This window comes from Sminthopsis crassicaudata, chromosome 2, assembly GCF_048593235.1.
Source record: "Sminthopsis crassicaudata isolate SCR6 chromosome 2, ASM4859323v1, whole genome shotgun sequence".
NCBI lineage: Eukaryota > Metazoa > Chordata > Mammalia > Dasyuromorphia > Dasyuridae > Sminthopsis > Sminthopsis crassicaudata.
In genome coordinates this window covers 508,558,908-508,585,693 of record NC_133618.1, presented here as the reverse complement: position 1 = coordinate 508,585,693, position 26,786 = coordinate 508,558,908, and the positions used below count along the sequence as shown (strand labels likewise).

General features: G+C 41.9%; 1 protein-coding gene and 1 long non-coding RNA gene across 4 annotated transcripts in view; one reads left to right on the top strand and one right to left on the bottom strand.

Moving 5' to 3' along the window:
- Positions 1-8,600, top strand: part of LOC141557831 (uncharacterized) — a 39,657-nt gene extending 31,057 nt beyond the window's left edge. Inside the window, exon 3 of one of the 2 annotated variants that reach the window (XR_012486907.1) lies at positions 8,481-8,600. This is a non-coding gene — a long non-coding RNA (uncharacterized LOC141557831). Of the gene's footprint in view, positions 1-1,904; positions 2,430-8,480 lie in introns of those variants that run through there. The other variant, XR_012486906.1, reaches the window with a different exon arrangement.
- The window catches only part of NOTCH1 (notch receptor 1), a 72,058-nt gene continuing 49,875 nt past the window's right edge, over positions 4,604-26,786 (bottom strand). For both annotated transcript variants that reach the window (XM_074294085.1, XM_074294086.1), the window contains exons 14-34: positions 26,397-26,542; positions 25,204-25,317; positions 22,592-22,711; positions 21,805-21,957; positions 20,732-20,960; positions 20,228-20,429; positions 19,925-20,078; positions 19,289-19,473; positions 17,841-17,973; positions 16,951-17,208; positions 16,715-16,827; positions 15,977-16,545; positions 15,118-15,546; positions 14,202-14,350; positions 13,062-13,278; positions 12,675-12,762; positions 12,360-12,525; positions 11,377-11,672; positions 9,251-9,398; positions 9,028-9,125; positions 4,604-7,032 (exon numbers count right to left, since the gene is read on the bottom strand). In XM_074294085.1, coding sequence (XP_074150186.1) covers positions 5,575-7,032; positions 9,028-9,125; positions 9,251-9,398; positions 11,377-11,672; positions 12,360-12,525; positions 12,675-12,762; positions 13,062-13,278; positions 14,202-14,350; positions 15,118-15,546; positions 15,977-16,545; positions 16,715-16,827; positions 16,951-17,208; positions 17,841-17,973; positions 19,289-19,473; positions 19,925-20,078; positions 20,228-20,429; positions 20,732-20,960; positions 21,805-21,957; positions 22,592-22,711; positions 25,204-25,317; positions 26,397-26,542 — 5,425 coding nt within the window. In that variant the 3' untranslated portion in view covers positions 4,604-5,574. The remainder of the gene's footprint in view (positions 7,033-9,027; positions 9,126-9,250; positions 9,399-11,376; positions 11,673-12,359; positions 12,526-12,674; positions 12,763-13,061; positions 13,279-14,201; positions 14,351-15,117; positions 15,547-15,976; positions 16,546-16,714; positions 16,828-16,950; positions 17,209-17,840; positions 17,974-19,288; positions 19,474-19,924; positions 20,079-20,227; positions 20,430-20,731; positions 20,961-21,804; positions 21,958-22,591; positions 22,712-25,203; positions 25,318-26,396; positions 26,543-26,786) is intronic.

Here is a 26,786-nt window from a genome sequence, read left to right as displayed (position 1 = left end):
TGATTTTTCTTGTGCAGCATAACAAATATAGAAATATGTTTACAAGAATTACTCATGTTTAATGTATATCACATTGCTTGCTGTCTTGGAAAGGGAAGGAGGGAGAAAAACTTTGAAATACAGTATTTTGCAAAGGCAAATGTTGAAAACTATCTTTGTATGTATTTGGAAAAATAAAATACTAAAAAAAAAGTGATTCATGAAGTTTGGTACTGATGCTGTGAAAGAGTTCCAGACTCCATCAAAGAGAAGTACAAAGATTTCCATGAAGTAATGAGTGCCCAGTTGAGATTAGAGAAGATTATTCTAGATTGAGAAGAAAAGAGATTTGTAGTAAATTACAAATTCCATGGTTGTGTTTAGCAGCACAGGAGCAGAAATGGAGAAAGGAAATGGTGGAGCTAAATCCAAGGTTGAGGATTGGAAATGAATAGGAAAAGCACTCCAAAAACTTCACTGCCTTGATCATAAATACTTTGTTGGATAAATATTTTACTCAATAAATTCCTTGAGGAATGGGATTATTTCACTTGTCCTTGTATGCATAAGATCTAGCACAGTGTCTGGCATATACATAGTAGACACATAATAAATGTTGTGGATATAATTACATTAGAGATTCTGTGGTGTTCTCAATTTGGTTTTGGTGTTACTGTTGTGTCAAATCTTTGCTTAAATCAATCTAGTCCTTTTCTACTTTAGGTGTCCCTTCTGGGATTGTTAATGAATTTCCCTGTTAGGAAAGACCCTCATCTCCTCCCCCATGGGATTGGGATCATAATATATCACTTAAATTGAGCTCAAAGGATTTGAAATCCCCAGTGACATACTGCTGGATCAAAAAGTATGTATATTTAGATTCAGTCCATCAGTAAATATTTGCTAAAGACCTATTATGTGCTAGGCACTGTGGTAAATGCTGGGAACATAAAGAATGGTAAAATCAGTCTTTGCTCTCAAGAAATTCATAGTCTAATGGTGGAATAGCATGCAAATACATACAAACAAGTTATCTGCAAGATAAATGGGAAATAATCAACAGAGGGAAGGCACTAGAAGGAGGATCAGAAGAGGCTTCTTAGGAAAAGTAGGATTCTAATTAGGACTTGAAGGAAGCCAGGGAGGTCAGGAGGCAGAGATGAAGGAGGACATTCCAGGCTTGGGGGACAGCCAATGAAAATGCCCTGAGTCTGAAGATGAAGTGTCTTGTTCAAACAAAAGCAGGAAGGCCAGTGTCACTGGATTTTAGAGTACACAGAAAGATTGAGATGTGGACGGAGGGGTAAGGGGGAAAGCAAGGAATGCAAAGGCAGGAGTGCAGATTATGGAGGACTTTTAATGCCAAACAAAAGAGTTTGTATTTGGCCTTGGAGGTATTACAGGGAGCCACTGGTGTTTTTATTGTTTGGAAGGGGGAGAAGAGGGTAATATAGTCATGCTTGTACTTCAGGAAATAACTTTGAAGAAAGTAGTTTTGGTTGAATGATGAGATCAGAAACTAGATTCTAGGAAGTTGAGAGAGGAAAAGATGCTTCCTAACGACATTTAGCCACAAAAGGGAGGGAGTTTTGATTGACAGACAGAAAGTTGTAATAGATGTAAGTATAGATGTAAGGATAGATCAGGGAAGCTTTTTTGAGGATAGGTAGATGTGGGCATGTTTGTAGAAACTGCAACTGCAGTAGATAGGGAGAGATTAAAGGTAAGTGAGAATAGAGAGGATAAAGTGGGTGTTCTGTTGAAGATGAGACAGAATGGACTTATTTTGACATATACAAGGATTTGCCTCAGCAAGAAGTATCACTTAATACATTGTATGAGATGTATGAAGAAGCAGCAGAAGGCATCTGGGTGAAGCGAGAAGAGGAACCTCTTGGCAAATGACCATAATTTTTTTTTTCCAGTAAAATATGAAGAAATGTTCTCAACTATGAGTGTAAAGAGAGGAGGAGCCAAAGGAAGCTTGGGAGGGATGAACAAAAATTGGTGAGTGAGATATTGGGTTAATTAATGAGATGTATGTGCCATTATGAGATATCTCTAACCTCATTCAACAGCAAAAGTGGAGTGATTTGAGGCAGAAGCTTGGTAGGGAAAGATGAGCAAGATGATAAAGGGAAAAAGACTCTAGAAGAAGAAAAGAGGTCAAAATAAAGAAGGGAGGAGAATGTATCTAATGCAGTGATGATTGTCTAAGAACTGAGGGCCTGAAGAATTGGAGGTCAAGGTTTAAAAGAGGTACATTGATTTTGATCAGATAAGGGAACTTGGTGATTCCTGAATATTGAAGTACTGCATTTGTGAGTGATGGCAAGATCAAGATTATAACCATATTTATGTGAGTATGAGGTGGGATGGAAAAGGACATAAGGTGGAGTGAATAAGTTGGGGAACTACGAGGTTAGGGTATTTGGGGGAATACTAGAACTAGCAGCTGAGGAAGGCGTTGGCATGAGCCAAGTATTGAACTCAAGAAAGAAAGAAAGAAGGGGAATATTTTAGAAGTTGGTAGTCAACAGGTATGAAAATTTTGATTGGATGATAAATAGATTGAATGAACTTCAAAAAGTAGTTTATTAAGAAGAAAAAACTGGGAATAGCAACTATCTGATCTTGACCAATATGAGTAAAGCCAATGCCAATAAAGGGAAGACTGGGAAGCTGTTATCAAGGACTCCTTGGGAAACAGAAGATGGGAGGGGTGGGAAAAGATTTAAGATGAAGGAGAGTTTGCTGCCTGTAGAGCAGGCAGAGGACACAGAGGAAGTAGTATATAGCTTTAGAGTAGGACATAAGGGAGGTCAACTGGGTTGTTTGAGGGAATGGAATAACATCAGGTATAGGAGTTCAGAAACAGGGCTTTATGGCTATTGTAATATTGGAACCCTAGAGATAAGAAGGGTATGACTTGCAATAGTTTCAACCTTTAGGAATGAGATTAAGTAGATTCATAGAGGTTTGGAATCAAGGTATAATACTTTTAGGGCCTTAGGCAGAGGCAATCCAAGTGAGAAGGAATGTGTTAATTCCCTTCCCCCAAGGCACATGAACAGGCTAGTCTATGAAATGACCTTTCTCTTATCCCCTGGAAGGGTGGTGCTCAGTGGTGGTATTTCTCCACTCGTAGTAGGAGGCTGGAGATTTGGCTAGATGGAATGGTTTTCTGCCTTATAATTGTGTGGGGGATACAAATGATCAAGATATGGCCATACCCTGAAGGATCTTACATCTAAGTGGAGAATGATAAAATATGTAATCATATAGGAAGAATTTCTATGCTGACTTGACTCTAAGAAGTCTCAAAATGGCAGTCAGGAGTTTACTTCTGGGTTTCCTGATCTTGATGACTAAATCTCCAAACACACATTCTAATTTGTTCTGAAATTTCCCAAAATTTCTGGAGAAAGGTGATAACCTTAATTTCCATTTCCACTCTAATCTTTCTTGCTTTGGGAAAACTGTTTCATGGTTCTAACTTGAGAAGATTCCCATTGTCCTTTCAGCCATCTGTTTCTATTAGAGAAAATTCTGCTCATTTCTTTAAAATCGAAAAAAAAAAAATTTAGGGAACAGAGGAAAAAAGAGCACCAATCACCATACCCAGATTTAGTAAAATCTAGTTGACAGAATCATTTATTGCAAATCAGTTAACAAAAACAAAACAAAAAGTACATAATTTTTTGTAATCTACAATTTTCCATGTAGACAACTTTATTAAAAGGTTTCTTCTCTTCTGTAAACTACAATCTAGTTTATAAAACATCAAAAGAATCAACATCATATGATGTTTGGTCATGCACATTAGGGATGCCACAACATCACTTGGGAAGGTGCAGTCTTGAAAAAAACATAATTTGGCCTAATATCCACAATGTAGGAGAGTTCTTTTCTTAGTTAACAAATATATATATTATATATCTCTGCACATCCAGACAATTCTTCAGTTGCAGGCAGAGCAATATTCTGACATCTCTAATTGGCATGAAATATTTAAAACTTGTTCATTTAGATTTTTGAAACAAAATCCACCTTTAAAAAATTTATTTACAAACATTTAATTTGCCATAGGCTTGTACATTAGATTACAAGGTTGCTCAAATTTTTGCCTCCCCTCACACTCAAGCACATGTCACCTCATAACTGAGATACACCACTTTGAACAGAGAGGGTCCAATGGCCGACATTACATTTAAAACAACTTCATTACTCAAGTCCTCAGGTGCATTTCCCATTCTGGTCCTTAGGACCAGAGGCCTCAGTGCACACCCCAAACGAGATACAACTTCAGCTTCCCACAAACATCCCACATCCCAAAGCTGAAAGGAATGAATGTCTGAGTAGGACTAAAGCACAGAACCTAGACTTGTATAATGAATTTGTTTAAAAAAAAAAAAAAAAAAAAAAAAGACCACCAAAAAACCTTTATGCAGGTAGCGAAAATGTCCTGGAAAACTTCCTATAAAAAATAGGAGCAGAAAATCAAGGTGTGGTATACCAAACCCCAATCCCAGAACTTGCTCAATCAGTTATATGCTGAACCTGGAAAAAAAGACATTAAAGGTGAGGTGTTTCTTTTCCTCTGCTGATGCCTTGCACCATCCTGTTTTCTTTTTTTTCCTTTTTTTTTTTTTTTTTTTTTTGTTCTAAACAGGTGGCATCTAAGGTGTGAATTTTATTACCTTAATGATGAGCAAGAGGTCTGCAAGCCTGATTGCTCATAACAGTGTTTAAATAAAAACAAAAAAACCCAAAACCTTTTTTTTTTTTGAAAGAAGAACCTGAAACTACATAATACTGAAATTGTAAACAAAGATTCATGATTGGTACCATAAAATGTATCCATCTACAAGGAAACATTTTAAGTACATTTCAAAAGAAATATTCCATTTTAAGATACCTCAAATTCATATTAAAATCAGACATGCAAATTAATAAAGGAGTTCTACTAAAGGCCTCAAAGTCTCTTTCCATTTTTTTTTTTTCTCTTCTTTTAGGTTTTCTTGAAAATTTGCATTTTACAACTTCTGCTAGCAGAGACAGATGTCAGTCCACTGGACAAAATATTAGGAGTAAGATGAATAAGGCAATGGGTGGTACTGGCAGGTAAGGGATGGGGCAAGGGAAAAACTGCAGTTTTTTGGGAATTTTTCTGCATAGCTGGTTTAAAAATAACTCTTTCCCCTCTCCCTATCATTTATCTCTGGATTTGGAAAGATTATCAATAAATAAATGCAATTTCTAAATCATGAATCTTTGCTTATCTTTACAAACACACAAAAATCATCATATTAAAGAAAATCATTTTTCTAAACAGCTAGTTTTGTCTCAAAACAATTTTGCCTTGAGCCCTACATAGAACATATAAATAAAAAGGCAGTGTTTTCATGTAAAATAAAAAGTACATAAATAAATACTAAAAAAAAAATTAAAATTTTGTATAAAAACATATAAAAAAAGAAAAGAAAATGAATCCTTCAGTCAAGTCACAGCATATGCCATTCTCAAATATATTCTTTCCTCTTGCGGTTCTTAGGAAAGAAAAAATATCAAGTTTTGTGGTTAGACGCCATGTGTTCACTTAAAAGCATCTGGAATGTGTGCTATCTGTGACTGCATACTTGTAGGTGGACTCGATATTCCTTCCGACCAGTCAGAGATGTTGGAATGAGGAGAAGAGCTGGACCACTGGTCCGGAGACTCAGGAGAGGGGGTCAAGAAGGGATGGTCAGGAACTTGCAGCTGGTGACTGGGTGTGTTGTCCATGGGGGAAGAGTAACTGTGCTGCGATGGCGGTGTCAAGAACTGAGTAGTGGTCATGGGCTGAGAGAGGGAAGATGGCAGGATCTGGGTCTCCTGTGGCAGAATGGTGTGGACAGCCATGCTACTGCTCCCTAACTGTTGTACATCCTGTTGGTTCAACTCACTGCCAAGGAAACTCTGGCCAATGTGGCCATTTGGGGCGGAGCTTGTGTTGTGCTGCTGCTGCTGCTGCTGCTGCTGCTGCTGCTGCTGTTGTTGCTGCTGCTGCTGTGGCTGCTGCAAGCTTTGCTGAGGCTGCATCTGCTGTAACTGTTGGGCCTGCATCATATGGGGCTGGGTGGCCAGCCGTGTGTTAGGCAGGCCCTGGTAGGTCATCATCTGAGACAGGGTAGTGGAGGAAAGGCCATTGTGGAGCGGCCCCAAGATGTTGTGCTGGAGGCCCTGGGCAGGTGGATTTAAGGGCCCAGCGGGCATGTTTCCCCTCAATGGATTATACTGGTTTTGGACCATCCCGTTCTGGAGTCGTGAGAGCCACTCACATTGCCCATTCAGGCCGGCGGCTCCGCCGACTGCAAAGCTCATGGACCCGCTGCTGCTCATCACCGTGCTGGGGCTGGAGGCCACAGGCAGGTGGGACAGGCGGGGAGGGACCGCCTCAAAGCCCAAGCGGCTGGCACTGCCCAGAGCGGCCATGTCCGGCTTCCCAGCCATGTTCAGGTGGTTGATGCTCAGGTGGGCGTCAGGCATGCCGGGAAGGTGGTTCAAGGGCATGGACGGGGACTGCTGGAAGGGGGAAGTCATGAGCGGCGGAGATGCCACATCCGACAGGTAGCCATGGGGAGACTCGAGGGAGTCTACGGGGGACAGCACACTGGAACTGTCTAGAAGGCAGCCCTTCCCATCCTGAGACTTTTTCCTGCGGGCCTTGATGTCTTTGGCATCCTTGCCATTACAGCTGAGTCCCTTAGTGCTGGGTTTCCGGGCCTTCTTGCCCTGAACAGCCGGCTTCAGGTTGCCAATGTAACTGTTAGGGGAGCAGAGTGGAGGGGACAAGGTGGGCGCCCCCAAGGGCCCGTTGTGCAATGGAGGGCTGCGCACCAGATTGTATTCGTCCAGAAGCCGCACAATGTCGTGGTGCATCCGCTCCTGAGCAATATCTCGAGGCAGCCGATCCATGTGGTCGGTTATGTCTCGATTTGCAAAGTGGTCCAGCAGAACTTTGGCAGTCTCATAACTCCCTTCTCTGGCTGCGAGGAACAGAGGCGTTTCTTCCTGAAGAGAGACAGAACAAACAATTATTTAGGAGAGAGGGAGAAAAGGGTTCTGCAGTGCCCTAACTGAATTTAAACATCATCCAGAATGATCTGAAATGATGAGCCTTAGTTCATAGCATTTTAGAGTTGGAAGAACATTTTAAAGTTCATTTTACAAATGAATTACTCAGGTCTAGAGAGTGGCAGTGATAAGTGGATATAAGAGGCCCGTTGTTACCCAGGTATCCCTCTAAATCCAGTGTTTTCTCTACTACATCACATTGCCTACATTTCCTATTACATTTTATCCAAAAGTGAACATTTTGGTCCTCTTTGTCATTCAGTGGGATACATAAGCTCATAGAAGAAAAACTAACTATATATTAGCTGTATCAAAATTGGGAAGGAAGTTAAAAGGTTCTAAAGCAAGAATCAATGCATTCCCAAACCAAATTTAGTAATTACTTGATTTCTTGGATGATGATTCCTATTATTATATCTAGATCCCTTCTCCAGACAATAGACTGAGCAGGATAAAGCTGGGCAGATGGTTTTCCATTCCCTTATATACATAAAGGAGCTAACAGTGCTGCTTTTCTGAGTTGAGAGGATCAAAAGAGAAAGAAGACATTCTGTCCTCCCAGAGTGATAAGGAAACCACGTGCTTACTCAAAACTTAGTCAGAACTCATAGGTTCACAGGATTTACCACACGAATGGACCTTGGAGGCCAACAGTACAACCCCTTTATTTTACAGAGGAAGAAACAGGCTGAGATTTTCATATGGAACACAGCCAAACCCTTTGACTCCAAACCCTTTTCCTTTTTCTGCTTCCCCTGCGCCTCCTCTGAGAAAGACCTTGTAAAGGATGAAACTGAATCAAATCAGACTGTTGTTAATATTTTCCACCTAAATGACTTGGAGATAAGTCCTTCCTGCCATATTTTTACTCTCATTTACTTAATTTAAATTAAAAAAATATTAATAGTATTTTTTTCCAAATTCAATGTAAAGATAGTTTTCAATATAGTTTTTTGTAAAACTTTGTTTTTTCAACTTCTCTCTTCTCCCTCCCCACCTCAAGACAGCAAGCAATCTGATATAGGTTAAATATGTATAGTTCTTACAAACATATTTCCATATTTATCATTTAACTTATTTCAGAGTAAGGAAGAAGCAGTACATCTGGCCTAAACACAAATGCCTATGTATGATTCCTTATCCTTTTCTTGATGCTTCAAGGCAACACTCACTAATCTTGATACCTAGAGGGCAGGTGTTCCTTAAAGGGAACTGAGGCTGTCTGGGGAAGAAAAAGCCGAAGGGCACAACTTCACCAGTATCTTCAAATATACAAAAAAGAGAAAGAAGGATGAGTGAAATGAGGCCAAGCAACCTCTCTGAGCAGGAGAAGTGAACATGAGAAGGCAAGACTAAGAAATACTGTTTGTGATTTTCATCTCTAGGGATCTTCAAGAAAGATAGACAGAGGGCTGAATCTGAGGACTGACAGAGGATTTACTCCTACATGAGATCTTAAGAAATCGTCTAGTCCAAAGACATTAAATGGTGTAATCAAGGTTACAGAGTTTGTAATAATATATATATTCTTTATACAGTATATATGATATTAAAGGAGATATTCTTCATGTAATTTGCTCTCTCTGTGTATATTCTTTAAAGTTTGCTTACATCTTTCCCTAAATGATCCCATTTCATACCCACAGTAAGCCTGTGAAGTAAGCACTTCAGATATTGTTATCTTGATTTTACATTTAAGGAAACTGAGGCTCGGGGTTAAGTGACTTGCCTAAGTTCCCATGATAGCTAACAGCAGGTAAGATTCAAATCCAGGTCGCTGTGATTCATAATCTAGTGCCCTTTGCATGTATCATGAAGTCTTCTAGCTCTACTATTTGGTAAACTTAACTTTTAAAATAGCAATTATCTTCCCCACCCTTCCACCCTCCCCAAGTTGTCATTATGCATGAAACTGTGCAGTTTCTTGTCTACCTTGTTGTTCTGCATATCCTTATTTGCTCCGTTTTTCAGCAGTACAACAGCAGCATCCACATTATTTACTGCAGCAGCCCAGTGCAGGGCAGACTTGCCTAAGGAACAAGAAGGTCAAAGCATATTTAATCAACTATTAAGAAACAGGATATTTTCTCCCCCATCCCATCCTCATGGCTCTCTTCTTACTACCACTAGCTAGCTACCATCCCTGAAGACCTACCCAGATCATCAACTGCATTGACATCTGCATGGGAGTTGATCAAATCCTCCAGCATGCCTTCCACTGCCAAACGAGCAGCCAGGATCAGTGGAGTGGTTCCATCATGCATTCGAGCATCCAGATCAGTAGCTCTATTCCGGATCAGTATCTAGGCACAGAGAGATTATGAGAATTTAAAAGTCAGGGAGATAACAGGAAGGAATACAACTACAGAGACAAGCAGTGAAAGACTAAGTGCTGGCCAAAGCAGAGTGCAGTGTTGGACACATAAAAGGCCTGAAATATATTCTGAACTCAAGTTAGTGATCAAGTGGGGGAAGATTCTAAGAAAGGAAGAGAGAATGCTATTTGATATAGGGGTGACTTAAAAGGCATCCTCTAATCAGCACCCCTCCCTTCAATTCCACAGCAAATATCCAAAACCTCTTGCTAAGATTTGGAAATTCCCCTGGAGAAGGAACACAGTGATTTGAATTCCCCTTTGATCCTCTGATTGATCCTAAAATGCCTGATACAGAATACTGCTACCTTTTCCTCTTTATTTCTAAGGTGGTAGATGATCACTAAGATCCTTTCCCGCCTCTAACGCCTATGATCTTTTCCTGAGAAGCAGTACTAATATAAAGGGGAAGAAGGACAGAAGAGAAATAGCCATGGAAGTGTGGCTGAGACCCCTGAGATTTCTTCAGTTACATCACTGCTTGGCCAAACATGCCCCTTAGTACAAGGGGCAACAGCCCGTTGAGGTCTGAGCTTCCCTAGGCCTAAGGGCTTTGTAAGGAGGAGCACAAATACATACTGTCAGAAATGTCTTATGAGGATCAATTGTGTGTGGACCTTTGTACTGCTTTCAGTAGTGTGGAAGAGTTATGAAAGATGAGGGATGAAAGATGAGGGACAAACAGGAAAAAAGGAAGAAAAACAATCATGGATATCATTCCACCAGAAATTGATGCTGCACTCCAGGTAGGGTCATAAGCAACATGAGCAGTGATATGTAAATCAATCTTATTTTAGATGCATTGAGACTCATCATATATCATGGCATTTTGCAGTAAATCATTTCCTATTTTGTCATTTACAAAAATCTAGCCATTTATTAGAGAACTGCATGACTTCACTTCTTTCAATTTCCTCATCTGTAAAATAAGGTAAATTAAATGGCTTTTAGAGGTCTTTATAAATAAAAGGATTCTAAATCTATGTTTTCACATATTGAGTTTTGCTTCATGAACTTGGGAAAGAAGATTCCTTCCACTTAAGGGGATAATGGTTTATCCAACTTCTGTCAAGTACCTCTATGAGATAGGTACTCAAAATCAGAAATTTGGTACCATGGTGGAGGTTCCTCAGTCTCATATTCATTCATTCACTCCCCAGGGCGAGAAATTGCCATAGTAACCCTACTTCAGGGCCATAGGCAATACCTACGCCAAAGAATACAGTTCCATAGGTAATGGAGGGGGCCACAAAAAAAGACAACAAGACCAATTAGGTGTGGATGTTGCTGCCTTGGTGAGAAAAACCAAGAAACAAACTACTATGTTCTCAGGGATACCTAGGGACCAGCTCCTAGAGAACAAGTTGAGGTTGTTCCCTCTTCCTCAGACTCTCCAGCAGTCTCTCTTATGAGGATACTATTTGGGAGGGTTAATATTTATCTTTCCTTGACATCAAATTATAAACTAAGGATTGTCTCAAATACATCTTGCTACCCCATCATTCAAAGATTTATCTTTAAAGCCTATAACATTTTTGGGGAGGAAAAAATCCCTTAAGTTATATTCTAACGTGTAAGGGTGAGAAGCCCCCACTCTCTGTCTAGTTCCACTATACTATTAGTTCTATAGCCCTTTTGATTTTTTCACACTGGCACATGCCCCTCTCATACCTCTCAGAAACCTTTGTTCCCTACAAAAAAAAAAACTGCTCAAGTGATACTTTCTGTACAGTACCCACCACACAGCAAAGGCTTAAAAAATGCATGTTCCTGATTCCTCTATCCAGAATAATGTTTCAGCTGAGTTCTTTGCGTCTCAGAGATTCCCATGCCCCCACCCAGCCTGGGTCCCAAAAGTTCAGGAAAGAGAAAAGAGGAATTCTTCAGAGCACCTGGAGGCACCTACCTGGAAGACGCCCTGAGCATCAGCAGATACAGCTGCGTGAAGAGGGGTGCGCCCCATGTTGTCCTGAATGTTGGCATCTGCGCTGGCCTCCAGCAGACGCTTGGCTGCGTCTGAACGGGAGTAGCGAGCAGCCAGATGAAGGGCTGTCTCCCCGGTGCGGTCTGTTTGGTTGTGCAAGCTAGCTCCTTGGTAGATGAAGTCTGAGATAACAGCCGGAGCATCCTCCTCCTCTTCACTGTTGCCTGTCTCTAAGCCCCCTCCACTACATGAAGCAATCATCAGGGGGGTGAAACCATCTAAGGAAGAAACAGGTGAGTGTCTTTTTAGTTTTATACTGCTGTAGCTTTTGCCTTCCAAAGAAACAAATTAGAACTCTCTTAGTCCCATACAAATTTTATCTAAGGGTGGAGTTTGACAAAAGGAATCCTTAAACTGTCAGCTCAGTCACTAACCCTACTGTTTGAATTCATATAATATCTGTACTTCTTTTCTTTATCTACCAAAAGTAACATGTGCCCATAAGATGAAGTTTTAAAAACTTTGTGCTGAAGAGAATGCTCTGCTTGCTTGAGAAAGGCAGCCTGGGTGAAACTTTGTTTCTGGAGACAAGAACACTCAAATATCCCATGTTACTCAAAAATCTGAAATTAGTGAATTGTCCTAAAGAAAGAGAAAGGGATGGGGGTGGACCACACACACTTTTGTGTTGGAAGTCTTGAGAAGTTTCCCACAACCTTTCCTGAACTTGAAATCTAACAGAACTGAAAAGGGTTTTCCCTCCCCATTCAACAGAGCAGGCTTTCAGAATGTTGATCACACCATGTTGCTATTGACCTCCTGCGTGTGGTGGAGGAATGGGGGTGGGAATTAGAACTTGCTGGGGAGACATTAATGGATTTGGGGAAAGGACAACGTTAGGAGCCATTTACATAAATAGATCCACCAGCGATGCTGAGGAAGACAGTGTTCACACTGAGCCTTACCGGGACCTCTGACGTTGACATCTATGCAGTCAGCATCAATCTCGCCCTGAGGTGGTGTGGGAGCCATCGAGGGGATCCGGAGGTCAGCAGCGTCAAGATGCTGCTGAGTCCACTGCCGGTGATCTGTCTGATCATCCATGTCTGGCAGCATGACTTGTTCTTCAAACTGGAGAAGGAAAAGAAGAAGGGGGGTGGGTGGAGAAATCAGACTTCAGGAAGGAAGGTATCCAAATACTAGAAACTCCCAGGTGACGGGGGTCAACTTAGAAGGGCCTCTTATTGACTTATTCCCAGATAACAAGCAGCACAACTCACCCTGAATTTCTTGGTCTCCAGGTCTTCATCTCCCCATTCATTCTGATTGTCATCCATTAAGGCACCATCGGAGGCATTCTTCAGGGGTCTTTGGAAAGGGGAGAGGGAAGCACCAGAGTGAACTACGCTCACTGAGAGGGGGAACATTTCACAAGACTCCTCCCCAGCTCTTTCCCCTCTGGAATCCATCTACAATTGCTCAATACACTGAATGGCCACTGCTCTCACAGAACATAATCCACCATGCAAGAAGCAGAAAAGGGAAGTTTCCCCGGGCAAAGATCTTCTCACTGCACAGAACACCTCAGTTAAAGAGGACAGAATCTGTTCCCCACCCGCCACTCTTCCTGGAATCAGAGGGGTTAAAATCCCCGCTGTGTGACTTACTTCAATCCCACTGAATCTTCGCCTAATGGCTCCCGCCGTTTCTTCTTGCTGGACTCAGTCACTTTGAAGCCCTCAGGGAACCAGAGCTGACCATGTTCCCTGCGCCGTTTTCTTGACACGAGCACACCAAAGCCAATGAAGGCCAGCAGCACCAAAGCAGCCACCACCACATACATAGGATACAACTGCGAGTTCTCTGGGGATTCCACTGTCTCACCTGCAAGAGGACAGGGCAAGGGGACGCACCGAAACATTGAGCTACATATCAAGTCAAGGACTGGAATAGTCAGATGGAGTGAAATTAGTTCATAAAAGGTAACTCACTAGCTCTATACCATTCTCCCCCAAAATAAGGTCATTTTATACATGATTAATCAGAATTGCAAAATATCACTAAATTCTCTACTGCACTAGCCCACTGTATCTGGAGACAGCTTTTACTTTTTTCTCCTTTAAGGAAAAGGATTAGCAAACTTCAAATCAGTGCACTTGCATTGAGCTGTTAAGACAAAGGATTTAGGGGGGATTTTCAAGATACAAACTTCAACTCCTCACATGACACCGATCAATTCTTGGTTGTTTTTTTTTTTTTTTTTTTTTTTTTTTTTAAAGCTATAATGATTTTGAAATAATACCCAACAAAGGGGGAAAAGGCCTGGGGAGGGGAAGAGAGAGTGGAATGTGGAGCGGATGAGGGCAGAAAGATAGCTATTCCAGTTATTTATTAACAATAAGCTTACTTCTCTCCAAAGATGGACCATTCTTAATAGCTGGCACCACTGGTACCATGAGGTGTCTCCCTTGCACTCTGTTAAGAGGTCTGGAAGATCTTTTCCAGACATTGGGACAGCTCTAAGTGGAACTCCCCTCACACCAGCTGGCAAAGATGATTTAGTCCCAGTCTTTGGAGAAATTATTAACCTCTCCTGTCTTCCTTCTCTCTTCTTCCCCCCACAAGATAAAAATAATTCAAGGTTTTTAAGGATCAAAATAAGCCAAACATAAACCTGGGAACTGGCTAATGAATGAATTAGGCAGGAGATCTAAAGGGAAGGATAGCATTAGAGTGGAGGAATTCTATTCTCCATCCAGTTGAATAATGGTATGTTACCCACCCTGTGACTTGGTGGGCTTACTTACTCTGTACAGCTTCTATTTTGTAGGGGATGTTAAGGTTCCCCATCGAAGCCAAGGCCCCCAGGAAAGCCGCCACATCTGTCGCACTCTGAAAACACTGGGAAGATGACTGGATACATTGGCGGTTATCAATTTCCAGATAGACAATTGATCTGTATGGATGGGGAATGGGGAGAAGCAGAAATGAGTAATACAAGGGTGAGAATCAGCAATGTTCTCTCTCATTTCTTTTCCCCAACATTCTAGAAGCAACAGATTTCTTTTAAACTTCTGAACAGAAAGGGCAGAAGATGTCTCAAGCCTAGAAAATTTTGCCAATGAGAAGGTTTCCAGTTCTTGAACAAAGCAGTATTTGATGCTGCATTGATCCTAACCCTCATTGGAACTGAGATTAAGAAGAGTGATGGACATAAACTAGAGAAGTCAAGACCTAGGAAACCCTGTTCCCCCTGCCGGCTCCTGCCCCTCAGAAATACCATTCTTCAGAGCACAGATGTGCTCTACTTATAATAGCTTCATAGTTCTTATCTCATGTCATATTCATTAATAGTCCCATTAGGGCAAGATGGAGAAACTGATGCTGATGGCATGCTTTCAAAAGTATGAAGTTTATATGGAAGCATTATTAAGAAAATGTGACTGAATGATGATTAAGCTTGATTCTCCCAAAAATAGAAGAGAATGTACCTCCCTCCCTTCTTTGCAAAGTAGGGAGGGAGGAGAAAAACAGTGCATGTGCTGTCAGACTTGACTGACATGTTGATTGGTTTTTCCGAACTGCTTTTCTCCTTCCTTCTTTTATTCTTTGCCACATGGGGTAAGGAAGGGGGAGGAAGCCTATGTAGAGAAATTTAAACGCTATAAAAATCAAGATAAAAGATGATAAACTCAGGGCCCAGAAAACCCACTGAACTCTCACCCTCGGATGTCCATCTGGTCCAGCTCTCTTCGCTGCCTCCCTCCCGCTCGGGAGTAAAGAGAAGTCTTCATTTTATCAAGGACAATGCCAGGCATGTCAGTCCAGCTCTCTGCAGATCTCTTGATGTGATGCTTCTTCAGCTCCTCTGCATTGCCATAGTAGGGGAAGATCATGTACTCCCCCTTGGAATTCTTCTTGAAGACTACGTTGGTATGCAAGACTCGACTGAGCTCCCGGAGGAAATGGAAAGAATTGTTCTTCAGGTTTTCTGGGAGCATCAGCACCACCACCACCAGGGTCCCGTCTGCCAGCTTCTCAGGCATGTTGTCGGCACAGTCCAGACCGTCCCACTCACACTCTGCATTGTTGCAGCCCTGGTCACAGTGGCCATCACTGAAGTGGTCCTTACAGTACTGGTCATACAGAGGGCTAGAGGGGAAGGAGGACATGGTCATTTTCTGCTCAGATTCCTCCACTATCTCTTTCAATGAACTATAGCTTGGTTACTTAAAACCACCCACTGGGCAGGGTCCCCTTTGGAATGTTCTCCAAATCTATTCCCTGAACACAGCAAAGATCAGTTCTCAATTGTGAGCTTTTGCTCATGTTGTTTCCCCACCAGAAAAACTGACTCCTTCCCTTCTTCCTTTCTCCCCACACCACTGAGGGGAAGGATTTTGGGGGGAAGGTGGGAAAGAAGGTAGGAGAGGAAAGAAGATGGGGAACTTAAGCCTTTCCTAATCGCTAAATCCCATCAGAAGACAAAATAAAAGTGGCTGTTTCTGTGGACCCACATACTCGAGGCAAGCAAAAGTGGCAAGGAAGATGAAAAAGCACATGGTGAGGGAAGGAGACTCACTTGCACTGGACCTCCACTTTCTGGCAATCAAAGCCATCGAACAGGCAACCGGCATTGTTGCACTGGCTATCACAGCTGCCGTCATTAAAGTACTTCCAGCACTGCAGGGACTGCGTGCAGTTCTTCCAGGGGTCATTGAAGTTAAGGGAACAATCTCCGCCATCCCAGCCACAAGCATGGTTGTTACACTTGCCATCGCAGATCTTATTTCCGGTGTCCTTCCTGCACTCGGGGATCTCACATTTCTCTTCAAACTCAGGTGGGGTGATGTCTCTCCCTACCCCACCTGGGAAACTGAAGTCCAGGATGTGGCACAAAAGCCCATTGAAGTTGGCAGGGCAGTGACACTGATAGAAGGGGCTCTCGGGGATGAACTCACACGTTCCCTGGTTGTAGCAGGGGTTGGAGAGGCACGGGCTACTCACTGGGTACTGGCACTCAGGACCCGTGAAGGGCCCCAGACATAAGCACTTGGAGCTCTTCTGGCCAGAGACACAAGTGCCTCCATTCCTACAATGCAGGCTACCACAGGTCCGGGAATCATTCTCACACGTGGCGCCTTCAAAGCCCTAGGGAGAAATTAGAGAGTTTATAGTTATTATAATCCACCATTTAGTGTAGTGCTAGAGGGTCTGGGAGGAGGAGTCAGACCTCCAGGTCAGCAGTCATCACCCTATTTTTAATTTCCCCTCTCCCTTCCACTCCCTATGTCCCCACAAAAATCAAATATCTACGCACAGAAGGGCAGTTGCATATGAAGCCACGTCCGGTGTTGGTTGCCACAGCACAGGTCCCACCATTTTTGCAGGGCTTGCCCTTACATCCATCAATGACTGAATCACAGCGGCGTCCTGGGAAGGTGACAGAGAATATGCAAAAGTGAGGAGGGTAGGCCTCTCTTCTTCATTCTGCCCGTCTCCCCACCATTTCTTCCCCTAACCCAGGTTCTCTTCCACTGTCCCTCTCCTGCCTACCTGTGTATCCCTGCCGACATTCGCACTTAAAGTCATTGACACGCTGTACACAGTTCTGAGTGCCGTGCGGGTCACACGGGTTAGAGAGACATTCATTGACATCCCCCTCACAGCGTTCTCCAACAAAGCCAGGAGGGCAGTTACAGCTGTAGCCTCCGACTTGGTCAACACACTTGCCATTATTGAAACATTTTGGCCCCCGAGTAATGGGGTCAATGAAGGGGTTGCAGTCATCCACATTGATCTCACAGTGCACACCTGCGGACAACCACAGGGAGGAAGAAAGTGAATAACCAGTTCCCCACAATACAGACAACACACAAGTGATGCATCTCTCAGACATCATCCGGTCTAATAATGATTTAATAAATGAGAACTTTGAGGGCCAGAAGGGATAGAAATCACAGCCAGGACCGGGACTTGGGTCTCTGACTCCCTGAATCCAGGGCTCCTTCCCCTACATAACACTGCATTTCAACACTGAGAGACAGGGTCAGGAGGTGGGATGGATGTGACTTGATGTGAGGCGGATTACAAGAAGCCAACTTGAGTCAATTGGATTTAACTTAAACATGGCCACTAGGAACAATGAAAAGTCCTAAAGAAATAAACCTTATGAAGACTTTTTATTCAAGAAGAAAGAATGGTGGACATAGATAAGTGAAAATTGGCAAGAGTTTAAAAAAGGTTGCTAGCTCTGAGGTGATGGCCTCCTCCACGAAGACTTCCTTTATTCTCTCCACATGGCTAGAAGTATTTCCATTCCCCCTCAGTTTTTCAGAGAGAACATATGGCTTTCTTAATTGCCCTTCTGCACTCTTGCATGTTCTCTATTTGCATCTCTCCTGAACAAACTCAGGGTCTTTCACCTAGTGAAGCTCATTCCTTACCCTGCGTTCCCCTGGGACATGAGCACTTGTATGTATTGATCAGATCGATGCAGGTACCACCATTCTGGCAAGGGTGGGACAAACATTCATTGATCTCTTCAGAGCAGTTCACCCCATGGTATCCAGCAACACACTGAAAAAGAAGAGGAGAAAAAGGAAAAACATCACAGTCTGTCACTGAATAGACTCAATTGCCTAAGGAGGCTTAACCATCTTGGGGTTGAGTAGACACACAAAATCTAGTCCTGAGCCTCTATTTCCTCAACTCCTGGCAACATTCAAGGGCAAAGTCAGAGTGGGCTTTAAAATTCATAGAGTCAGGGATAGCTCCTTGTAAGAGGGTTTCTATTAACACCCTACTTCTACCCAGTAGCCTTTCCTCAACTATCATACCTCTTTGTTCAGCACTCATGACTGACAGTGAGGTATTAATTTTAAGTGAAATAATACCCTGCTCTGTTTTTTTTTTTTTTTTTTTTAGTGCTTTGTGTGTGCCAGTGTTTTCTCCTACCGACAATGTAAGATCAAGGACAGATTCTACCACAATGCCCTTTCTCCCTTCCCCCTGCCTTTCTATGAATTCACCCAAAACTACTTTACAAAGTGCCCATTTACCTCAAGAAAATCACCAATTTGGTGTCAAAATCCTAGGGGGGAAAGGGGGAAAAATCACATTATCCTAAAGTAACCTGCATCCTACTTTTTTTCTCCAGGTAACTTAGAAAGTCATCTCCCAACTCCTACTATTTATTTTCGTATCCATTTGGGGGCCCAACTCAAGATTTTAGCTTTCTCTGACTATCAATTGTCTTGCCTTCTCCAAATTAGTACCTGAGCACATAGCCCAAGTAATTCTACTTTTTTTGGGCTGGTGTCTTTCTGTTCTATGTGCAAGAGCTAGTTCTACTCTCACATCCTCCAATGCCTCATTGTACTATGGCAGTCCTGAGGTTTTAAAGGCTGTGTTTTAGCAGAGAACAAGTTCTGGTAGGTCTGATTGCTGAGCTGAAATGGTTTCAAGTCCATACCCAAATTACAGGTATGCTATTCAAGGCCAAGTACAGGGTTTTAGAAACTAGTTACTAGGTGATAAATACTTGAGACAGATAAAAATTTAAAACTCCCCTAGTTCTATATAGACTAGTGGTAGTAAAAAAAAAAAAAAAAAAAAAAAAAAAAAAGTGGCAAAACATGTGAAGAACTGCATGATGTAAATTTTCCTAATGACAATGACATCCTCAAAGTCTAATGTATTATATATATGACCAGCAAAAGGCTGCAGACATATTAGCCCTCATTAGACTTACTGATAAAGTTTTCAATAACTAACAGAGACCCATCAGTCAAGATGACACTCGATTTACAGTCTAAAGGCATTGCCAAGTATCCATGGGAATGTATTTGGTGTATATTTCTGGAAAGTGTCAGTGCCTTGTATTCCTACTGACCTCACATGAATAACCTCCAAGATAGTCTGTACAGGTAGCTCCATTCTGGCAGGGATTGGGAGAGCACTCATCAACCTGCTCCTCACAGTAGCTGCCAGTATAGCCTGCCTGGCAGCGGCAGTAGTGGGTGTTACCAGTGTCCATGCAGAGCCCAGAGTTCTGGCATAGGTGGGCCACATCAATACCTACAGAGAACAGGAAAAAGGGCTCAGTCTCTGGGAGACTCAAGTGATTAACTAATAGGAGATGGATTTTCTTAATTTTTTAACCACTATGACCCATGAAAGGACTAAAAAATGTAAAATACTATTACTTCCATGAAGACCCCTTTTGATTACTACTATTTATGGATAATAAAACAGCAATTTTTTCTCTCTGCCCAGGAATCAGACCATGCCCTTTGCCTCCTTAGCACTATTTTCTAATTAGGAAGTAGTAATGACATAAACTGTGCTCTGGGTCCAGCAGCCTGGGCAGTGGCTGGTTTCTAGAGTCTCCACAGGCAAATATTATGTTATTTGTGTCTCAAAAAACCTAGGCAGATGGCACTCAGGCAACCAGCATAGGTCCACATTGAAACACCTTTTGATCCTTCCATATACTCCCCATTCACCTACCAATGGGTGAACAGCTCACCTTGCTGCTTGGCAGCCACCTCGCAGGACACACTAGGCACATCACAGTAAAGGCCAGTCCAGCCACTGTTGCACTCACAGCGGTACAGATTGTTGGTCTGCCAGCAGGTCCCCCCATTTTTACAGGGTGATGAGTCACACCAGCGCACCAGGTTCTAGGAAAGGGAAATGGCAAATTAAGTCATCCTGCTAGGTCCAAAACAACAATAGAGATTTGGTCTATTAATTTATTTGACAGAGTACAAACCCCAAGACCTCTGTCTGACCAATATGTTATATAATAAGCATGGTAGGCAACAATCACCTGGCAATTGAGTCCTGTGTATCCCTGAGGACAGGTACACTTGTAGGTGCCATAGCTATCTTGGCAGGTACCCCCATGTAAGCAAGGGCGCGAATCACACTCATTTATGTCATGTTGACAGTAGCTGCCTGTGAAGCCTGGTGGGCAAAGGCAGGTGAAAGTGTTGATGCCATCCACACAGGTGCCCCCATTGAAGCAGGAGCTGAAAGATACGAAGTTATAATCACAATGAATGAATCACATTTCACTGCAAATCAGATAATTCCACAGCCATCTGCAAAAACATCTCAGTGGATAGTCAAATCTGCTCTTTGAGCATTAGGTACAGTAGTCCCCAAAATAAGAATCCTTGAAGAATTACTTTCTCTTTTGAGTTTGAGATGCCATGGCACATTGAATTCTTTCTTTTATATATATAATTGTTAAGCATTCATTTTCATTCTTCTTCCCACCTCCCCATGTCACTGAAAAAACAAACAAAAAGAAATACAAATCAATTCTTACCTCTCAGTACAGTCTGGAGTGTTGTTCTCACAATGGATTCCACTGAAGCCAGATGGACAGGTACAGGTGTAACTGTTGACACAGTCAGTACAATTGGCTCCGTTCTTACATGGATTGCTGGCGCATTCATTGATGTCCTCCTCACACTGCGGACCTCGGAAGCCAGGAAGGCAGTCACAGAAGGCAGTATTGATCCCATCAGAGCAGGCTCCACCATTGTGGCAAGGATCTAAAAGGTTACACAGTAACAGTCAATTGCAGTCAATGCACATCAGCCACCATATGAAACATTGTTTCTGACCACCAATTAAAACAACTCTAAGCTTTCTCCTCACACCTGGTAGAGGGGCAGATATAAGAAAAGACCAAAATAGTCAAGATTGGCGAGGCTAAAGGAACACAAGCTCATTAACACATCACTGTAAGTCCTGTGAATTGATCCGCTTATTCTGGACATGATTTTGGAATTATGAAGAAAAAGTCACTAAATTATTTATACACTTTGACCCAGAGTATATGTACCCTACTGGGTACATATACTCCAAGGAGGTCAAAGGCAGAAAAATCTTATTAAGCCAAAACATTCAGAGAAAGATTTTTGGTAACAGCAAAAAATAAGAAGGTACCTGTCAATTGGGAATGACTAGATAAATTATTGTACCATAATAGACACAGGAAGACTTAAATGAAATGAGACTATACATATATCTAGTGACTAAAACTGCAGAAAGGCAGTTAAACTCTAAATTAATTTTAAAGAATGGTATGTGTTTCAAAAAAACTGATATAGTACATTTCTTCTTTTATTAGAGATGGATGAGAGACTACAACATGGAATGTGGTATATATAGTTGCTAGCTTGGTGAGGGTTTTTGTTAAATATTTTAAGTTCAAATGAGGGAAGAAGGGTTAAGGAGAACTGACTGTTGTGTAAAAACAAAAGGCCTCTTTAGATTTTTAGTCAGCTGCAAAGAGCTGATGCTAGAACTCAAGTGCTCCTGTGGACAGGTAACTATCACCTCCCTCTGTGTTCCCTCAAGTTCCTCTTTGCCACCTGACCCCAGCCCTCTTACTTGGCTGGCAGTCATCCACGTCAGTCTCACAGTTGCGTCCAGTGTAGCCAGCCCTGCAGCTGCAGCGGTAACTGCCATTGGTATTCTGACAGGTAGCGCCATTCCGACATGGGCTCTTCACACATTCATTGATGTCAATCTCACAGGTCTGCCCTGATGGATGAAGGATCAGAGGGACATAGATGTAAATCCAGAAGAGACCTCAGGGATCATCTGCTCCAACCCACTACTTTTACGGCCCAGAGAAGATGGCTGATTTGTTTGGGTTAGCAAATAATGATCCTGGGATTCAAACCCTGATCACATGAATCCAAATCCAGTCCTTTTAAACACTATATGCTTATGTCATACCAGAATCACCTATCTACCGGTCAAAAACATGGAAACCCAACCCTATTCAACTCAGGAGGCCCACTTCTGCAGTCCCTTTCTCCTGGGAATTCTCTCAAGGTTTAGAAGGAATTTGGGCTTCTATCCCAATTCTGAGAATTTCAAGAAAAGAAGGCAATTCCAGAATATGCTTCAATGAGCCAAGGGCAAGAATTGTTTGCTTCCTGGGACGGCTGTAGAAACTTGGTCTAGGTATAATGAGACTCCTGGCCAGAAAGCAGGGTTCTGGGAAATCTGGACAGTAAGATCCCAATTTGGCCTCATGATTCTATTATTATAAACTGTATTACTCCAAGAGTCTTGCTTTGCTCTGTGGTCTTCTTGAAATACAACCAAATAAATGGATGGAGCTTCAGGAAGCATAGGATTTTTTTTTTTTTTCCTGAAAAAGCCTTACCTTGCCAGCCTGTGGGGCATACACATGAGAAGCTCTCATAATCTTCTGACTCCTTACACTCCCCACCATTTTTGCATGGATCTTTGGCACATGGAGCCAGCACTTCCTCACAGGTGGCACCTGAGACAAATGACAAGGTGAGAAAATGAGATAATTTTACTTGAATTAGACACCCAGCTGGCCTCTGCAACTCTCCTAGGATTTAGTCTCCACCTCTTCCCCCTTCTAATTATCAATCCAATTCCTTTCATTCTAGCATTATGGCTTAAATTCTCTCTCAAAGGTTTCTGAAGGTTTCTAAAAGTTCCCTACTTAATATACAAATAGCCCTGATAAAGGATCCATTCATTCCTCTTAAGCTATTATCAGCAGATACTTTATTAAGAATTCCTAATTAAGCAAAAGTAGTTGATAATCAAAATTAGACCTAGAATATGAAGGAATGTGATGATGAACAACTGCGTAGCATCATCTCATAAGACTCTGAAAACATGTTTGGTCTAGTTGTTTTCCGTGAGACTCAACACCCCTACTCTAAAAACCAGGTCAGGCTAATTCAGGTACTTTACTCCCATGGCAGAATCTCCCCTTGGAATTCCCTTTTAGCAAAGCCATAGGAATGAGTCAGTTGTACCTATAAGTTTTCCAGGATATTGAATCATTTAAAGCATTCCTGGTTCCTAAAGTAATTTCTATTTGTCACTTGAGTAAACCAAAACCTTGGCACTAGGTCCCTAGGTTGTACTCGAATAATTTTTTTCTTCTTAACATATACAAAGGAAAAAAAAAAAAAAACAAACCACACAGCATTTTAGTCCAGACATGTAAATACACATATGTGATTTTTTAATAAAAAGAAAATGAAATCTGATTTATAGTTTTCCTGTTTACAGGGCATATGGGGAGAATAATAAAATGACTAGGAAATCTTATCTTCCTTGTCAACTGTTATCTTCCAAGTAGACCTTTGTGATTTTTCCAGAGCTGATTTTTCCTATCTGTTTCCATGGCGATCTGTGCAGACAGGAAATTCGCCAGAGTTTCCTACAATTGTGCACATGTTGCCATTTTGTGCAAGAGGAAGCAGGAAGCTGGCCAACAGGAACTAGATCAGCACTAATTCCCTCTCCTCTCCCTCATACTATTGCTCCCAGGCTCTGTTTTTCATGGGGTTCTGATGTAGGTTTTTCCAAAAAGAAGCATCAACAAACAGTAAAGAAAATGCTGTTCATCTAGAAGTCCGGAAAGAGACAGAATCCCCCAAACAGACAAGAACTCTCTACTGTTTTCTTAAATAACACTTGCTTGACTCTGGGAGAGCAACTGAGAATGCAGGTCCCTATCGCTGGTCAAAGCAAATATTTCTCTTATGGCCCTATGTCACAGGAAATCAAAGTACAGCCCTTCCGGAAGCTTCCTCCCCTTCTGAGTCAGGTTCCCTTAGTAGCATCCATCAGAGCTAAAATAACAAGTTTAGGACCATAGTTTAGGGAGTTGCATTTGTAACTCTTCCTCCAAACTACAGAAATCCATCTAACCCCATTTTTAAAGTGAAAATAAGAGAGACATGGTTTAAAGAACTTTTCAATCAATTTTTTGCACAAGTCTTTTATCACTGGACATGTAGTCAATGAACAAGCACTTATAATACTAAAGGAAACCTTTCCCATTTTTTTCTCATTCAAGCAAATCCTCCTTGGTTGAGGTTTTTAATTGTTGTTTTTCAGCCCTATAAAAACATATACACATCCTATCCAGCCTTCCCAACCACTGGCATCTCCCATCTCTGTCCTATTCACCTTGATTACTCTTACACAAATGATGGTAGACAGCCTTACAGGCTAAAGAAATCTTGAAGGTTTTTTCAGGGACTGAAGGAAATGGTTTGGAGCACATATTAGGAAGAAGGTGACCAGGACGAAGCAATGGGTACTAAGCTGTCTTATTAAACAAAGATACATAATCCCTGTGACCAAAATAATTCCCTTTCAAAAGGAACAGGACATATTATGCCTTAGTTCCCCATTCTGTGAAAGAAGAATGTTGGACTAGATTGATCTGCATTCTAAAGGTCCTTCCAGCTCTAGACATTCTAGGAATTGACAAATTTTAGGCCTATTTTTAACCTATAGGGAACGTAGCGAGGAGTCCTTCCTTGAACTTGGGATGCCCAGTCTCCATAATTCTGGAGGAGCATATCCCTGATAAGTTGGTCTAATTAGGTTTTCAATTGTAGATCCCATATTGTTTCTTTTTATATAAAGAACACAGCTATTCAAAGGGAGAGGCATAAGCAGCTTAGGTGAAGTTCAAACTTTCTATATGAACCCTTTTTGCAAAATGTTAGTTTGCCCAGTATGATTTAGATTCTAAATTCACTCAGGATATAGTCCATGGGCCACTTTTTTTTTGGAGGGGAGGGGTAATCCCCCTAAATTTTACCCACAAACTTACTTCCCTTAAAAAGAATCACTCTAAGGGTAGTCCTAAAGAAGGATCAGGAGTGTCTGAAAAAGCCTGTTCTCTTTTAAAAAAGAGAAGTAGCAACCACATACACCTGTGTTGGCAAAAGACCGCTGTTACCCAATGTCCTCCCATTCCATGTTTCTCACCAGTATAGGGTAGGAGGCAGTTACACTTGTAGCCGGCCACATCATCAATACAGGTGCCCTGGTTCAGACACGGGTTAGAAGCACATTCATTGATGTTGGTCTGACAGTTGGGACCTAGGACAGAATAACAACCTTTCAGGCTCCAGTTTCTCAGAGATGGCCATAATCTTCATTTGGATAAATGATTAGAGCATAAAGGCCCAGGTGCTTTAAGGGAGTAGACCCTGAAACTAAAGGGTCTTATCTTTTCTCCTTCCCACAATATGTCCATCTTTCTTCTCTCGTCCTTTCCCTGTCATAGCACAGTGCAAAGAGTACTAGATTTGGAGGAAGACCTGTGTTCTAGTCCCAGCTCTGCTGTGAACTCAGTGACTGACCTTGCCCTTTTTGAAAGCTTAGTTTTCCTCATTAGTTGATTGGACTAGATTATGCAGAAGCCTCCATCCAACCCTAAAAGTTAGATATTCTATTCTTTATCCCTTCAGCCTTTTTCTTTCCTTTTTTTGCACCCCTTCATTCATTTTCCTGTTCCAAATTTGTTTTCCCTAGTCTATGTCTTGGCCAGCCAGGGCCGCTTTGAACTGTAGAAGTTTAGAACATAAGAAGGTACTGTCCTGAAATCAAACCTCAGTAATGAACTTCAAGCACATCAGGTCAAAAGAATCACTGGTCAAAGCATTGTTCCCAAGGACATCATAATACTGACAACCATCCATCCATAATTCTTAGGTACTTGTGGTTAGCCATTTCTGAAATTATTATAGTGATATATAACTTTCTAATATGTGAGTCTGATCTTCTCAACTAGACAGGAAGCTTCTTGAAGGCTGAGATTATATTTATTCATCTCTAAAATTCCTATTACATTTCTCAGAGGGCTCTATATGTGCTTTAATAATGATTTGTTAAATGACTATTTCATACCCAGCAAAAAGCCCTCCACACAGGGTTAATGAACATTTTTGTGAATGGAATCCAAGTGGAGCATTCCATTAGCTAGGCTGTCCCCTTCACTTTGGTTCACCTGCCCTGTGCTTCTGAGACCTGCAGTTTTAGGCAAGGATCAATAGACTATCAGAAAATAGCAAGGGAGTAAAGGAGAAGCCAAAGGAACTCCAAGACTATCTGTCTTCAACTGTAGACCGTGGTACCTCCCCAGGCCACCAGAATACCTCAGCCTAGACCCCACTCACCACTGAAGCCCTCACGGCAAGTGCACACATAGCCACTGGTCATGTCCTTGCAGGTCCCTCCATTGACACATGGGTTCGACTCACACTCATTGTTATTGATATCACAGTTGGTACCACTCCAGCCTGGGTCACAATCACACTTGTACCTAAAGAAAGAACAGTCTCTTAGTCATCGTGTTTGCCCCTGACTAAACATTCTTGCATTTTTCTTTGACTACCTTGAAATGCAATGTTAGATACAATGAGGGACTACTCAGACTTTTCTATGTTTTTTCCTGGATATAAAGTATAAAGAGAAAAAAGGAGGCTTGGCTTTCCATTGGGTTCCTTTCTGAGTTTCAAGGTAAGATGAAGCAGAAATTCGGCCAGACAGACCATCTGAGTCCTTGC